Consider the following 14,450-nt stretch of genomic DNA (forward strand, 5'->3'; position numbering starts at 1 on the left):
TAAAGCCTGTAATAAAATGCAATTATGTTACCACTAATCATTTTACTTAGTAATCATGTTTATGTCTTATTTTTAAATCATGCTCTTATAGTTTTTCTACTTTTTGATCAACCATTTTCTTTTTTTTTTTTTTTTTAAAGATTTTATTTATTTATTTGAGAGAGAGAATGAGAGAGAGAGAGCACATGAGAGGGGGGAGGGTCAGAGGGAGAAACAGACTCCCCGCTGAGCAGGGAGCCCGATGCGGGACTCGATCCCGGGTCTCCAGGATCATGACCTGAGCCGAAGGCAGTCGCCCAACCAACTGAGCCACCCAGGCGCCCTCAAACATTTTCAATCAGTAACTCAAATTCATTTATTCATAGCTGGAGATTTAGATTTTGGAGTCATTGTAATATAGTGGGAATAATATTCTAAATCATGAAAGTGAATAAAATATTCCAGAGGAGAACATATAGAATAAGAGAAAAAATACCAGAGATGAGATGTTTTAAGGATGAGCAGAGGTAGAGGAAAGCAAATCTGTGTGTATTCAGAATATAAAAGTGTGCTGAGGTGATAGTTTGCATAAAGATGCCTTCATTTGGTGTTTCAAGTTCTTAAATTAGAGAGTCAAAAGAAAATTGCACAAGAAAATATAAACTAAAGTGAAATTAAAGTCCATACAAAAAAAAATCATAATGCTACAGGAGTAGTATTATGGTCCTTGATTGTCCATAGAAGCCAGAAAACCATTCAGGTGTTTGCAGTGGGCGGTTGAGAAGGGAAATAAGTAGTCACATTGAATCAATTTAGCCTAAAATTGTATTGAATTATTCTGGTTTCTTCTAGCCTTAAATTTTCTCATACAATGTGGGGTGCCTTTTATGGTCAGTTTTACAGATACTCTTTTGTCAGCTGGATTGTTGATAGTGTCTAGTGTCATATGTCTGGTCTCTATGTTACGGAGGCAGCATTCCTTCTCTTTATCTTAGCATGACGGAGGGAGATTGTCCTGTAACAAAAGCACTGGCAGGCAGGAGACATAGAGGTTAATCCTGTGACCTTCGATATGACCTTTAACCTCACTGTTGCCCAGGGTCTTCATCCTCTCAGCATGGACAGTAAGAATGCTTGTGTGCCCCATGCTTTAAGTTTGTGGTGGATTTATCCTAAAAAATGAGATGTGAAAAGTCAATTTTATAATTAAATTTGTTACATAAATTATAATGATTTCTTGCGGAATACTGATATTTTACATGTTTTAATGGATGATTTTGTGGTCACTGTGGAATATGCATAGAGGCCTTTCAGACCTGGTATTCATATCATCTGACAATCTCTTGAGTTAATTCTGTATTTTGATTTAGAGATGGAAATTTGCTAATTAACTTTTTACCCTTTTAACATAATACATAATTTATTTCCCCATATTGTTTCCTTTTTCTGAAGCGGCACACACATCTAGACAATTTGTTCAGGTAGAGGTGACATGCCTTACTTTGGTGAGGATATAAACTCTGGGCAGTGTGCTACTTGCTGTAATGTATACATACAGAATTTTTAATTTTTTGTTTTGGTCTTAAATTATGTGCTTCTCTTTTGATCTTTATAAAATTGGCATTGAGTAATTTCCTGAAGACACTCATATTAATAAGAGCACTCTTTAAGCAGAGAAATGATAATTTTAGAAAATAATAAGGCAGTGAGATCTGGAACACTTGTAAGTTATTTCCAAAATCGTAAATTTCCAAAGTCACTGGTTCTTAAAATATGGCACCTGGTCCTCAGCATCACTTGGGAAGTTGTTAGCAATGCAAACTGTAAGGCCCCGTCCTACATCTCCTAAATCAGAAATTTTAGAGAGTGAAGTGCAGCAATGTGTTTTAATAGCCATAGCCTTCCTATGATTCTAATGTCTGTGAAATTTTGAGAATCATTGCTCTACTTGATTAAAGTCTGCTACAGAAGGCAGTTTGAATTCCACTCTTGTATATGTGGAAAGCTCAATGCAACTCATTCCCCACTGAACAGGTAAACTAACTGCTCTTGTTGGTTCTGTTAATTCAATGACCTATCACAGTTACAGTAGAATTGTGTATAATGAAATGTAAAACTGGGAAAATGTTAAACATCTTTGGAAGTTGGTTTCCACTTAATTGAGAGCAGGAATAAGTCTAACTTTTAAGGACTTAATCAGCTTTAAAATGATGCTTTTCAGATTTGCTAAAAAGAACGTAAACTACCAGTTATGCAACCTACATTCATTCATAAAGGTATAAACTAACATTTGCATTTTTAAAAACTGAATTTACCTTCATTCTGCCTTGGTGATTAGAAATTTCTAGGTAGAAAAAAAAAATCTGTCAATATCATCAGAAACTATTGGGTAAACTGTGTAGACCTAATCTTTGTGTCCTAGAAACTTAGAATGTAGTATAGTTTTCTTTAATTTCAGTTTCTTCCTTCTTCCCCTCAAAAGAACACTTGATTTACAAACAAATGAAAACTTTGTGTTGAAATGACATATCTCTCTCTTACCCCAAAGTATGTAGAAGAAGCTCTCATTAGGTACACTTAATATATTATTTGGAATTTATTTGTAAATACTAATTTATCCTGGACTAAGCTAGGACTGTTTTCCTTATATTTGAGAAATACTGCATTACTTAACTCTTTCTAATTTATAGAAGTTTATGTGGTTGAATTTTATAGTGATAGCTTTGCTTGTATGCTTATATCACTGTGGCAATGGAATTTAACTTTTTCTGGCAGAAGTAATAAAGGGGATGATAATATTATTATAAAATAAATTGAATTTATATCAACACAAAGAGATTTAAAAGTGTTATGCTTTTTCCTGGCAAGATATTGTCATCTTTCTGTTTAATCGAGAACTATAGTAACATACAAAATATAGTTTACCACATGCCAGTATTTCTCCTTCATGAATTTCTCTGTTGAACAATTCAGAGCATGTTTTTCAAAGAGGAAATATTTGGCTTGTAGGGAGAAGTGGAAATCCAAGCTTAGATGTATAAGGAAGGAAACTGTCATATAGGAAATGGATATGGTTAAATACTTGTGGGAGTAAGATTTGAATCAGTTGGTAAAATGACCATTTGATAATGCTCTGATAATATTTACATTCTAGATTCCTTCATCAATTAGATTAAATTCTTGTATAATTGCTTCATTGATCTCTCAATGAGGAAATAGTTGAAATATTTCAATGCTTTATTATCTTAATATTCCACAGACTGTTTAAAGTCAGGTTGTTGTATTTTGGAAGGTGTGGTGTTCTTGCAGATGAGGAAGATTTTAACAAATGTTTATTTCAGCAAATGATTCGCAAGTAGCGGAATTGGCTGTGACTTACTTTCAAATATTACATTTTGTTTCTAGAAAATGTCGTGAATTTAGTTCCAGTGATGCAATGTTTAAAGTGTCCTGTGCATCTGATTATGCATATAATTTTTATAACAACTTAAAGTTGTGAAGTACTCTCAAATCTATGTTGTATAGACATTACAGCAGTCCTAATAGATTCTTGTTTTTAGTGTCAGCTTTTCAAAAAGGTTTGAAGGTATATCAACTCAGCATTTAGCCCATTATCTATCTCTATCCTGGGCTGCAAATTGTGGCTTCCAGGCATTACTTAGGTACGCTACATCTGATTTTAGCCCTAACAAGAATGTGTCTCCAGAGGTATCTCTGTCCTCACATACAGGTGAAGACACTACAGGTCAAATGTGTTTGGCATAGGGGAGGAGTCCAGCAGTTGGTTAATCATAGCGTGAACACGTAGGGTTAGGCTACCTGGGTTTAATCGAGGCTCCACTACTTCAAACTCTCTGACCTGGAGGCCATTTCTTAACCTAAGTCTCAGTTTCATTGAAAGGACAAAACAATACCAGTCTCATAGGATATTATTATAAAGATTAATAAGACCTAATATATGGAAAGTTGTTGGCATACAGTGTGTGCTCAGTAAGTATCACATATTATTATTAAGGACATTATTTCAGGCCACTTACTTGGTAGGAAGGACACTGGTAACAGTACCCCATGTCATCTTCCTCTTCTGTTGCTTTCTAATCAAGGCAAGAAATGTATACATGAAAGTGACTAGTATTAAGGTGGTTTTACCAACTTTAAGAAGGGAGAGGTCGGGGCGCCTGGGTGGCTCAGTCGTTAAGCATCTGACTCTTGATTTTGGCTCAGGTCATGATCTCAGGGTCCTGGGATCGAGCCCCACATCGGGCTCCCTGCTCGGCGGGAAGCCTGCTTTTCCTTCTCCCACTCCCCCTGCTTGTGTTCCCTCTCTCGCTGTGTCTCTCTCTGTCAAATAAATCAATCTTTAAAAAAAAAAAAAAAAGAAGAAGAAGGGAGAGGTGGTAGGAGGTCAAGAAATAGAGGTAAAACTTTGTGGAGGGGCAAAAATTGCAGTTTGGGTCAAAAGGCCCTGACATAAAATAAGATTTCTAAAAAGTCACATTGGTGTATTTTTAAGATGAGAATGCTAAGGGAATTCATCTTTCCTGGACTCATCTTTGCACGGTATTTACTTAAATCCTTTACTATTTATTAACCTTAAACATAAGAGCAACAGAAATATTTTTGGAAGAACTCTCCAGTGATCCTTCCTTAATATGCACTTGTCACTTTTCCTACTTATACTATTAAATATTTAACCTCCCAATATTTAGAATTGTAAGCGTTGTTGTTTAAAAAAGAGTTTGTTCTCCTTATTTTTTCTTTCAAGTTCCTTCAAGACTTTAATGAAATCCCATTGTGCTATTTAATGTTTTGACTTTCTTTTCTAGTTCTTTATTTCCTAACTTATATTCCCAACTCAAGGCAGATTCTGTCTGATGTCTAATTGTGTTGGCCAATATCCCCAATACAAGGCCAAAAACAAATCGTAAATTACTCTGAGATGAATAGTCTCAGTGGTCCAGTAACTCTAGTTGGAACTGACATCAATTCTATTAATTAAAAATTAATTTTAAAAGATTCCTAATAAGATAATTTAGACATTTTAAAATTTGATACTAGTAACATCTATCCATTTTTACAATTACTTTGCTTCTTTCTGCAATGTGAGGGTTTTTGGTTTTGTTGTTTTCTTTTTAATGGTAAATCTTATGGATATTTGCTTAAACTCTTAAATGGTGCCCCATACTGGAGCTTTTGGGAAAGTAACAGAGTGTAGTTAACCCTGACATTATGAGGTTTTAGTGCATTCAAGCAAATTTGGCCATTTGAAAGCAAGCAGCAGCAGAATAGGAAGGGAGAAAAGACCTTTTTCTCTTCTCCTTTTCAATGAGAAATATTAAGCATTTCCTTTGGTCTTGATTAACTGTTAGACTAATTTATGTACCTCAAACTATTTTTTTGGCCTAAGGAAATATGTTCTCTGGCCTTTTGAAATTGTTACATTCAGAGGCCAAACTTTTGGCCTCTTCTTTAAAAGCGGTGTGTTTCAGGTTCTGCAAAGGCAAGAACTTGGCATAAGATTGCAGTGTGACACATGCATTGATTTACCAGAAAATAGATTTCAGCATGAACATGTGTTATATGTGAGGCTTTGCTCAAACTGAGAGTAAATCTGGTTATTAATAAATCTCGTTTTTCACCGAGCCAGATGATCTTTGGCACAATAAAAAATCTAATGAAATAGTCTTAAAAAGAATATCAAAGTCCATTTTGTTTAATGATTTCTCTTATTTAAATATTAAAGGTCAAAAATAGATAAGAAAAATGGAAATATATTGTAATTGTATTGAAAAGGTTATACTTTACAACAAGATAGTCTATAGGATCTGGGAAACACTGCTAATAATTAAAGTTACCATTTATTGAACTACTGCTGAGCTGCTGTATGCCAGGAACTTCACATATATTCTCATTATTCTTCACAATAACCTGGCAAGATGGTTTTTTGTTGTTTGTTTTCAGTTAACAGTTGACATATTGGGACATACACTCAGAGAGCCTACACATTTAGTAAATGGCAGAACTAAGATGTGAACTTAATTCTGTCACTTACTAAGATTAAATGAAATGATATTTGAGAGTGCTTTGGAAAAATTCTAAGTAAGTACACAGTAGCTATTATTACGCTTCAGTTGTATTGCCTCCCAGACTACACACACACACACGCACACACACGTGTGCGATGAAGAAGAGAGATGGAGGGGAGGACAGAAAGCATTGCAACGTGCTACCTCCAGAAGTAAGCATCCCGCCATGGTATCAGACTTCTCCTTATATACGTAATCCACAAGGAGTTAGAAGATAATAATGAAGGAGGAGCCACTTTTGAAGATGGAATACATAGGAATAAACATAAAAATTAATGTGCAAATCTGTTTTGCGAACAACTTTAAAATACTATAGTGGGACAAAAAATATAGATTTGAACAGAAGGATAGAATGATTCAAAATCATAAATATGTTAATTCTGCATGAGTTGCAGCCATCAAAAAAAAAAAATGAAATCTTGCCATTTGCAATGCCATGGATGGAACTAGAGGGTATTAGGCCAAGCAAAATAAGTCAATCAAAGAAAGACAATTATCATACGATCTCACTGATGAGTGAAATTTAAGAAACAAAACAGAGGATCATAGGGGAAGAGAGGAAAAAATAAAACAAGATGAAACTAGAGAGGGAGACAAACCATAAGAGACTCTCTTAATCATAGGAAACAAACTGAAGGTTGCTGGAGGGGAGGGGGGCAGGGGGATGGGGTAACTGGGTGATGGACATTAAGGAGGGCATGTGATGTAATGAGCACTGGGTATTATATAAGACTGATGAATCACTGACCTCTACCTCTGAAACCAGGAATATAGTATATGTTAATTAAATAAATAAAAATAAAAACAAAAACAAAAGATAAATCCACCTTAAAAAAAAATAAAGTGGTACCAACACTGGAAAAAAATCTCCATGAGTTGATTTATAAATTTAACAAGACTCTAGTAACAATACTAATTGCTTTTTACTCTAAAACTAGACAGGAGGATTCTAAACTTAATGGAAATATATTTCTTAATAAGGCTGATGGTTGATTCTTTCTCCTCACCACTACAAGTTCACTGTTTAGATATAAATAGATACTAAAATCCTTTTTATAGGTTATGTTCTGAGGAACCTTATTCTCATAAGTAAATGAATAGGAGTGGGAAGAGTTTGTATAGCAGCACCATGCAATTCTTTAAAACTCTTAAGTTATATGCCAAAAATCATAATGAGCTCATCACAACTGATTTTTAATAAATTATTTTCTTATTTTTTAATAAATTATTTGTAATTATTTTTCGCAGTCTGTCCACTGGTTTGGAAACCACTCATTGACAAAGGATTATTTACTTAACCAGTAGATAACAATATTTCAGATTGTATCTTTGTGATGTACATAGAGATTTTCCATGATAGCCCTTTGAAATCACTTACTTGAGAAACTACTTACTATATCATTGCTTTTTCCCTTTTCTCCATAGTTTCATTACAGTCCTCCCCAGCTGACAGAAATGAAGTCCAGGAAAACTGTAGAACAAAATTCAGAGAAGACCTGCATCTGCAAGAAGGAGAATTCTTACTACAGGTAAATTTTAGTAAACAGAGTTTCTCATAATAAAGACATGGTAAATGAAAGATTAATGAATCAGTCTTTTAGTTACTCCAGTTTATTTAGAACTCACCCAGTGTTTCATGTCACTTTCATCTGAACTGCAATAGTGATGTAATGCTAGTATATGAAAAAATGTAATTGTATCAAGTAGATTGGAAGTCTACTTAGTAATTTCCCTGTTGTATTTCTTTAGCAAGAATTCCTAGATTATTTTAAAGGTTCTCATTTAAGACATTGAATTTATATATGCTTTTCCAGGAATATAGCTTTATTAAAACAGTTAATTGTCTTTACTTAATCGTTCAAAATTGTTCTTAACCTGAATTTTATTTTTCAATGTATTTTGTAACTGTATTGTCTCTTAGCTATGGGGTGTGTCTTATCAACATGCTAAAGATTATCTCAACAACTAGAAGCCCTAATTTTTGTTTTAGAACTCAGAGAATATTTTAATTTTTTTAATTTTTAAAAATATATTTTATTATTTTTTTTGCTCTATTTCTTGGAACTAATACGATGCTTGATTCTTAACTAAAATTCTCAGGCATTTATTTTGTTGAAAAACAGATAGAATGAAGATGTGTGGTGTGATATGTGCTATTACTATTACGTATTCATTTTCAGTTCCACCCAGTGAACGGAGTGAAGAACTTAATTTGCCATCATGTAGAAAGTAGCTGCAACTTTTAGTAACTCCATTAATTCATTCTGAAAATCCTTATGTGCAACCCAACAATTTATAACATTTTTTATTATTTTTGTAATTGTGAAAATTAACTTTTGCCCCCATTGGGTTAAACAAATTAAATATATTCAAGCAGGAGTCCTCTTCTTATCCCTGACTGAGGATTTTTATGTATATAATAGCTTGAAACATAAAGGCTCCTTATTCAGGTCATAGGAAAACATTTTTATAATTGCTGCTTTATGTGATTAAACACACACCTTGGGTTATGGAGTAAAGTAATAAGGAAGTCCTTTATTTCAAGTGAAAATAAACAAATATGGAATGCTTAACATTTGATAAAGCAGTTTAAATTATGGGCCAATGATTTTTTCCGTCCTAGAATATTTAGGCAAATTGTAAACATATTCTATGTAAAGGATAGAGAATAAAATAATATTAATGCAAGACTAGTGTCACTTTTTAATTATCTGAAAATTGGAAACATTTAGGTATTTAAAGTAAATGCATCTGTTTTGAATTATATTGGATATCACTTGTAAACTAGTTTCCAATAGGAAGCATCGCATATTATATGATTTGCTAGGACCATGGTTGGAGGGATCTCTTCTGGAGGAGATGGCCAGAAACACTTTAGATATATGAAAATGGCATATTTCATTACATACAGTTGCCATAATGGCATCTAACTTCATACTTTCAACATGTGATTATCAACTGAGTATCCCTAAGACTTAGAGAATGTTTCCAGAGATACAGTATACTACTTGCCATGAAACTTTTAATGACAAATCATTTCCTTTAGTTTTAACAAAGGAGATACATAAAATGTTGAAGTGTTTTATTAAGAAAAATTTAAAATAATTACCTTCAAGCTTAGCTTAAATTTATTACTATTATATAAAGAATAAAAATGAAAATAAAAAGACTTTCTGTATCTTTTCATTATCTATTATTAATTTCACTCATTTTCATTTATTTAATCATGTTCTGCCCACGCTGTTTACTACTGTGCCTAGTAGAATCCGTAGCTTCGTTTTTGAGTTAACAGCAGTTGAAACTATAAATAACACTATCAATTGCAGTTTATTTCTCTTATATTAAATAGTAAGTGAACCTCATCATGATTTTCAGATAAGTAGGGCAGATCTTTGTGATTAAGACTAAAAAATGATAATCTCTTTCATTAATATGTAATTAGTATATTCTTTCTGTTCATTTAATAATAATTCAGTGTAAGTAATAACCTTGTACCATATAGTATTTAAGATCATTTGAGATACACATAAAATTGGTACGCACATATTCTTTTTAAAGGCTTTCAGTTAATTTCTGACAATTAACATTTGTCTAAAAGTGTGATGTTGTACCTTAAATTATCTTTGTGTTTTTCTGGCTTACGAGCTTATTTCCAATGAGCTTATTGGAAAGTACTAAATTCATTTGACTGTTTGAACAAGCATCACACTCTACAAAATAAAATGCATACGATCAGTGGATACTCTTCTCTACAAAGAAGATATTTTCAGAAGGAGAAAATATAAAAATGGGTGTAACTGTTACTGCCAACTGAAATTTAAGACTACTTAATTGTGAAGGTGTTAATTATTAAACATTTAAGTTCCCGGTGGGTGCCACCACCTTCATCCTGGGGGGACTTACCAGGTACACATAGCTATAATCTCTGAAAATCCAAAGCATGAAGAAGAACCAATTTTGTATTAAAGTTGCTGTGATTGAGCATTAAGTTGAGCTGTAAGCTTTTCCTTATCTAAATCAAAAGGTATGCATAGATTCCTCTCATTGCACAGTAGATGGAATGTCTGTGTTTGAGATGTAATCATTTTAACCATTTTAAAGAGAAGATTTTTCAGCAATAAAACTAACAGCCTTAACTGAAGTCAGTATTTATGAGTGGCAATATTGTTATTTAGTCACATTACTAATTTTGTAATTTTTTTCCTTGTAGGCTCTCAATGGCTTTGTGCTGGTTGTCACCACAGATGCTTTGGTCTTTTATGCTTCTTCTACCATACAAGATTACCTAGGGTTTCAGCAGGTAAGTATATTTTTCTCAGGCCATGTAAAAAAAAAAAATTTTTTTTGAGAAAATTACTTTTTATTTGTCACATGTTTTAGGGATATAAATGATAATTTGTATATATAAAATGTCAATTAAAATATGCTATAGAATAAAATTATATATTTGTAGCTAATAATTTTTATATAATTAATAATTTACTACATTACAATTTTCTTATATGTTCATGAGATTCATGGAGATTGTGTTTTTTTATATATAAGAAACATTCACGTTGGGGGCAGATAGGCTTTGGATCGGGGGAGGGGGGCGGGCAGATAAGAGAATATTTGCTGTCACATTGGTTACGGATATCAGAGGGCATATGGCAACTATGAAATGAATGAGGTGATATGTAAAGGTATAGGCAAAAATATCATGGCTCATACCTTTAATTCGGACCCAAGCTGATTATGGAAGCTTTCCTGAAGGAAATGGTATTTAAGCTAACCTAAAGAAAGCATAAGATTTAGACAGGTGGACAGTTGTGGAGGGAACACAGGAAAGAAAAGATACAATTACTGTAAACAGTAGACTGGAAATACTTTAAGAGATGAATATGTTTAGTTTGTTTAATGTTATTGAATAAATGGTGCATAAATGGAGTGGTAAGCTATTTGTTATATTTGAAGGACAAGAACATCTAATTTGAGAACAGTTTTGTAAGTACACTTGAATACTAGCTATTCTTTTTTTTTAAATTTTTTTATTGTTATGTTAATCACCATACATTACATCATTAGTTTTAGAGGTAGTGTTCCATGATTCATTATTTGTGCATAACACCCAGTGCTCCATGCAGAACGTGCCCTCTTTAATACCCATCACCAGGCTAACCCATCCTCCCACCCCCCTCCCCTCTAGAACCCTCAGTTTGTTTTTCAGAGTCCATCGTCTCTCATGGTTCGTCTCCCCCTCCGATTTCCCCCCCTTCATTCTTCCCCCTCCTACTATCTTCTTCCTTTTTTTTTTTTTCTTAACCTATATTGCATTATTTGTTTCAGAGGTACAGATCTGAGATTCAACAGTCTTGCACAATTCCCAGTGCTCACCATAGCACACACCCTTCCCAATGTCTATCACCCAGCCACCCCATCCCTCCCACCCCACCCCCCACTGCAGCAACCCTCAGTTTGTTTCCTGAGATTAAGAATTCCTCATATCAGTGAGGTCATATGATACATGTTTTTCTCTGATTGACTTATTTCGCTCAGCATAATACCCTCCAGTTCCATCCACGTCATTGCAAATGGCAAGATCTCATTCCTTTTGATGGCTGCATAATATTCCATTGTATATATATACCACATCTTCTTTATCCATTCGTCTGTCGATGGACATCTTGGCTCTTTCCACAGTTTGGCTATTGTGGACATTGCTGCTATAAAGGGGTGCATGTACCCCTTCGGATCCCTGCATTTGTATCTTTGGGGTAAATACCCAGTAGTGCAATTGCTGGATCGTGAATACTAGCTATTCTTATGTATCAGTATTTCCTAAATTCTAATGTGTCTAAGACTCACTTGTAAAACTCTAAAATCTTTGGGCCTCAGTTCCAGATATTCTGATTCAGTAGGTCAGAGTGGGGCCTATGAGTTTGCATTTCTAACAAGTTCACAAGTGATGCCAAGGCTGCTGGTTTGAATAGCAGTGTCTGCAGTGTTATATAGTCTGAAGTTTAAACTATGTCATATATACAATAGAAACCTGCAAGAGTTTTTGTTAAGGGAATGTGTATGCTGCAGTCTGTGTTTTAGATGAGAACTGTGGCAATTGGGTAATGGATGGCATCAAGATGGTTTAATGCTAGATTAAATTCACAGGGAAATTTAAGTCTAGATAGCTAAACTAGGTAGATAGTGGAACTTGGCCCTGCCACAAAGTCTGACTTGCTGAGAGGCAAGAGGTGGAGGAGGGATTCTAAGCCGGTCAAGGCATAATCCCTTACTCTTCTGGAGTGTACCAGAAGTAAAAATTTAATATAAAGAAAATCATTAGAGGATAGTGAAAGAAATACATAATACTTTTAAGCTTCAGAGAAGTCTAAGATGACTGGATTTTCAGACATGGTTTTGTGAAAGAAATAGGATTTAAAATAAGTTAAAAATAGAGCTACCCTATGACCCAGCAATTGCACTACTAGGTATTTACCCCAAAGATACAAATGTAGTGATCCGAAGGGGCACATGCACCCCAATGTCTATAGCAGCAATGTCCATAATAGCTAAACTGTGGAAAGAGCCCAGATGTCCATCGACAGATAAATCAATAAAGATGTGATACACACACACACACACACACACACATGCGTGTGCGTACAATGGAATATTACTCAGACATCAGAAAGGATGAATACTTAGATTTACATTGACATGGATGGAACTGGAGAGTATCATGCTGAGCGAAATAAGTCAATCAGAGAAAGACAATTATCATATGGTTTCACTCATTGTGGAATATAAGAAACCATGCAGAGGATCATAGGGGAAGGGAGGGAAACCTGAATGGGAAGTCATCAGAGAGGGAGACAAACCAGGAGAGACTCTCAACTCCAGGAAACAAACTGAGAGTTGCTGGAAGGGAGGTGGGTAGGGGGATGGGGTAACTGGATGATGAACGTTAAGGAGGGCACGTGGTGTGATGAGCACTGGGTGTTGTATGTGTTGTATGAATTATTGAACTCTACATCTGAAACTAATGATGTACTATATGTTAAATAATGAATTTAAATTAAAAAAAATCAATAAATGGATAAAAATGAGCAGAATTTAATGTGTTGCAATTAAGGAGTGAGGAGGTGGCCTACTTGACTGAAAAGCATTCAGGTAAGAAAGTGATGGCAGATAACTTTTGGCTGAGCAGTTACAGTGCTCCCCTCTCTCTGGCTTTTCCTATCAGGATGACTGGAGAGCTTTGTGACCATCTGATGTGCATTCATCACCACTGACAAGCACCCAGTAATCTAGCTACATTTTGAAATTAATTCAGTGAGCCACATTTTTTTAATCAGTACTTTAAAAAAGTTTCCTTGTATCTTTTTTCTTTAGTCTGACGTCATACATCAGAGCGTATATGAACTTATTCATACTGAAGACCGAGGTGAATTTCAGCGTCAGCTACACTGGACATTAAACCCTTCACAGTGTACAGACTCTGGACAAAGAATTGATGGTAAGAATGCAAATGATAGTGTGGTGATTTTAAAAAATTTATTTACTTTTTTAGAGAGAGTATGTCAGTGGGGGAAGGGGCAGAGGGAGAGAGAGAGAGAGAAAAGCAGACTCCCTGCTGAGCACGGAGTCAGACACAAGGCTTGATCTTACACCCTGAGACCACAACCTGAGTGGAAATCAAGAATCAGACGCTTAACGGGATTGAATCATCCAGGTGCCCCTTTCAGTAATATATTTTATAAAAATCACTTAGACTATTGAAGGAGATTGGAAGAAATATGTAAGGTTGATACTCAAGTATGTATAAATTGTTCTGTCTGTAAAATGGACCAAATAAAAAAGCAAACTAGAATATGCAAGTATATAAAAACTTGTCTCAGTGCAATGCTTTTTTATGTTATTTTTTTAATTTATTTTTTATTTTTTATTAAAGTGTAATTAACATACATACAATGCTTTTAGAAGTCTATGAAAGTGTTAAGGTAAAAAGTATTAGAAAATATGGATATTGTTGACAACAGATATAAAAACAAAACTGAATAAAGTATGTAGTAAAAGTGATACTCTGTACATTTTAGTTTCTTTTCATAAGCTACTCTTCTGAAAATGATTATTCCTTTTTTGTATTCAGAATAGAATCCAGTTTAGAAATTAGCACAAATTTCAGCTATCCAAACACTTGTTTATACAGCAAAATGACACGTAAATTTATGTTGCTATTATTTCTGCAGCAGCTAATGGGCTGCCACAGGCAGTAGGCTGTCACACCCCAGACCAGCTTCCTCCAGAAAACTCTTCCTGTATGGAAAGGAGCTTTGTGTGCCGACTCAGATGTCTCCTGGATAATTCATCTGGTTTTCTGGTAAGGTGCAAAATCTTATGATACTGGCA

At 34.4% G+C, this 14,450-nt stretch overlaps 1 protein-coding gene and 1 long non-coding RNA gene across 2 annotated transcripts in view; one reads left to right on the forward strand and one right to left on the reverse strand.

Moving 5' to 3' along the window:
* The window catches only part of AHR (aryl hydrocarbon receptor), a 52,324-nt gene that overhangs the window by 19,586 nt on the left and 18,288 nt on the right, over nucleotides 1-14,450 (forward strand). The window contains exons 3-6 of the mRNA XM_036120253.2: nucleotides 7,491-7,594; nucleotides 10,276-10,365; nucleotides 13,434-13,557; nucleotides 14,291-14,421. Coding sequence (XP_035976146.1) covers nucleotides 7,491-7,594; nucleotides 10,276-10,365; nucleotides 13,434-13,557; nucleotides 14,291-14,421 — 449 coding nt within the window. The remainder of the gene's footprint in view (nucleotides 1-7,490; nucleotides 7,595-10,275; nucleotides 10,366-13,433; nucleotides 13,558-14,290; nucleotides 14,422-14,450) is intronic.
* On the reverse strand, nucleotides 910-7,510 carry LOC144379572 (uncharacterized). Its single transcript, XR_013442777.1, has 3 exons — nucleotides 7,460-7,510; nucleotides 4,017-4,073; nucleotides 910-1,151 (listed from the first exon to the last, which is right to left on the reverse strand). It is a non-coding gene; the product is annotated as an uncharacterized LOC144379572 (long non-coding RNA).

This window comes from Halichoerus grypus, chromosome 12, assembly GCF_964656455.1.
Source record: "Halichoerus grypus chromosome 12, mHalGry1.hap1.1, whole genome shotgun sequence".
NCBI lineage: Eukaryota > Metazoa > Chordata > Mammalia > Carnivora > Phocidae > Halichoerus > Halichoerus grypus.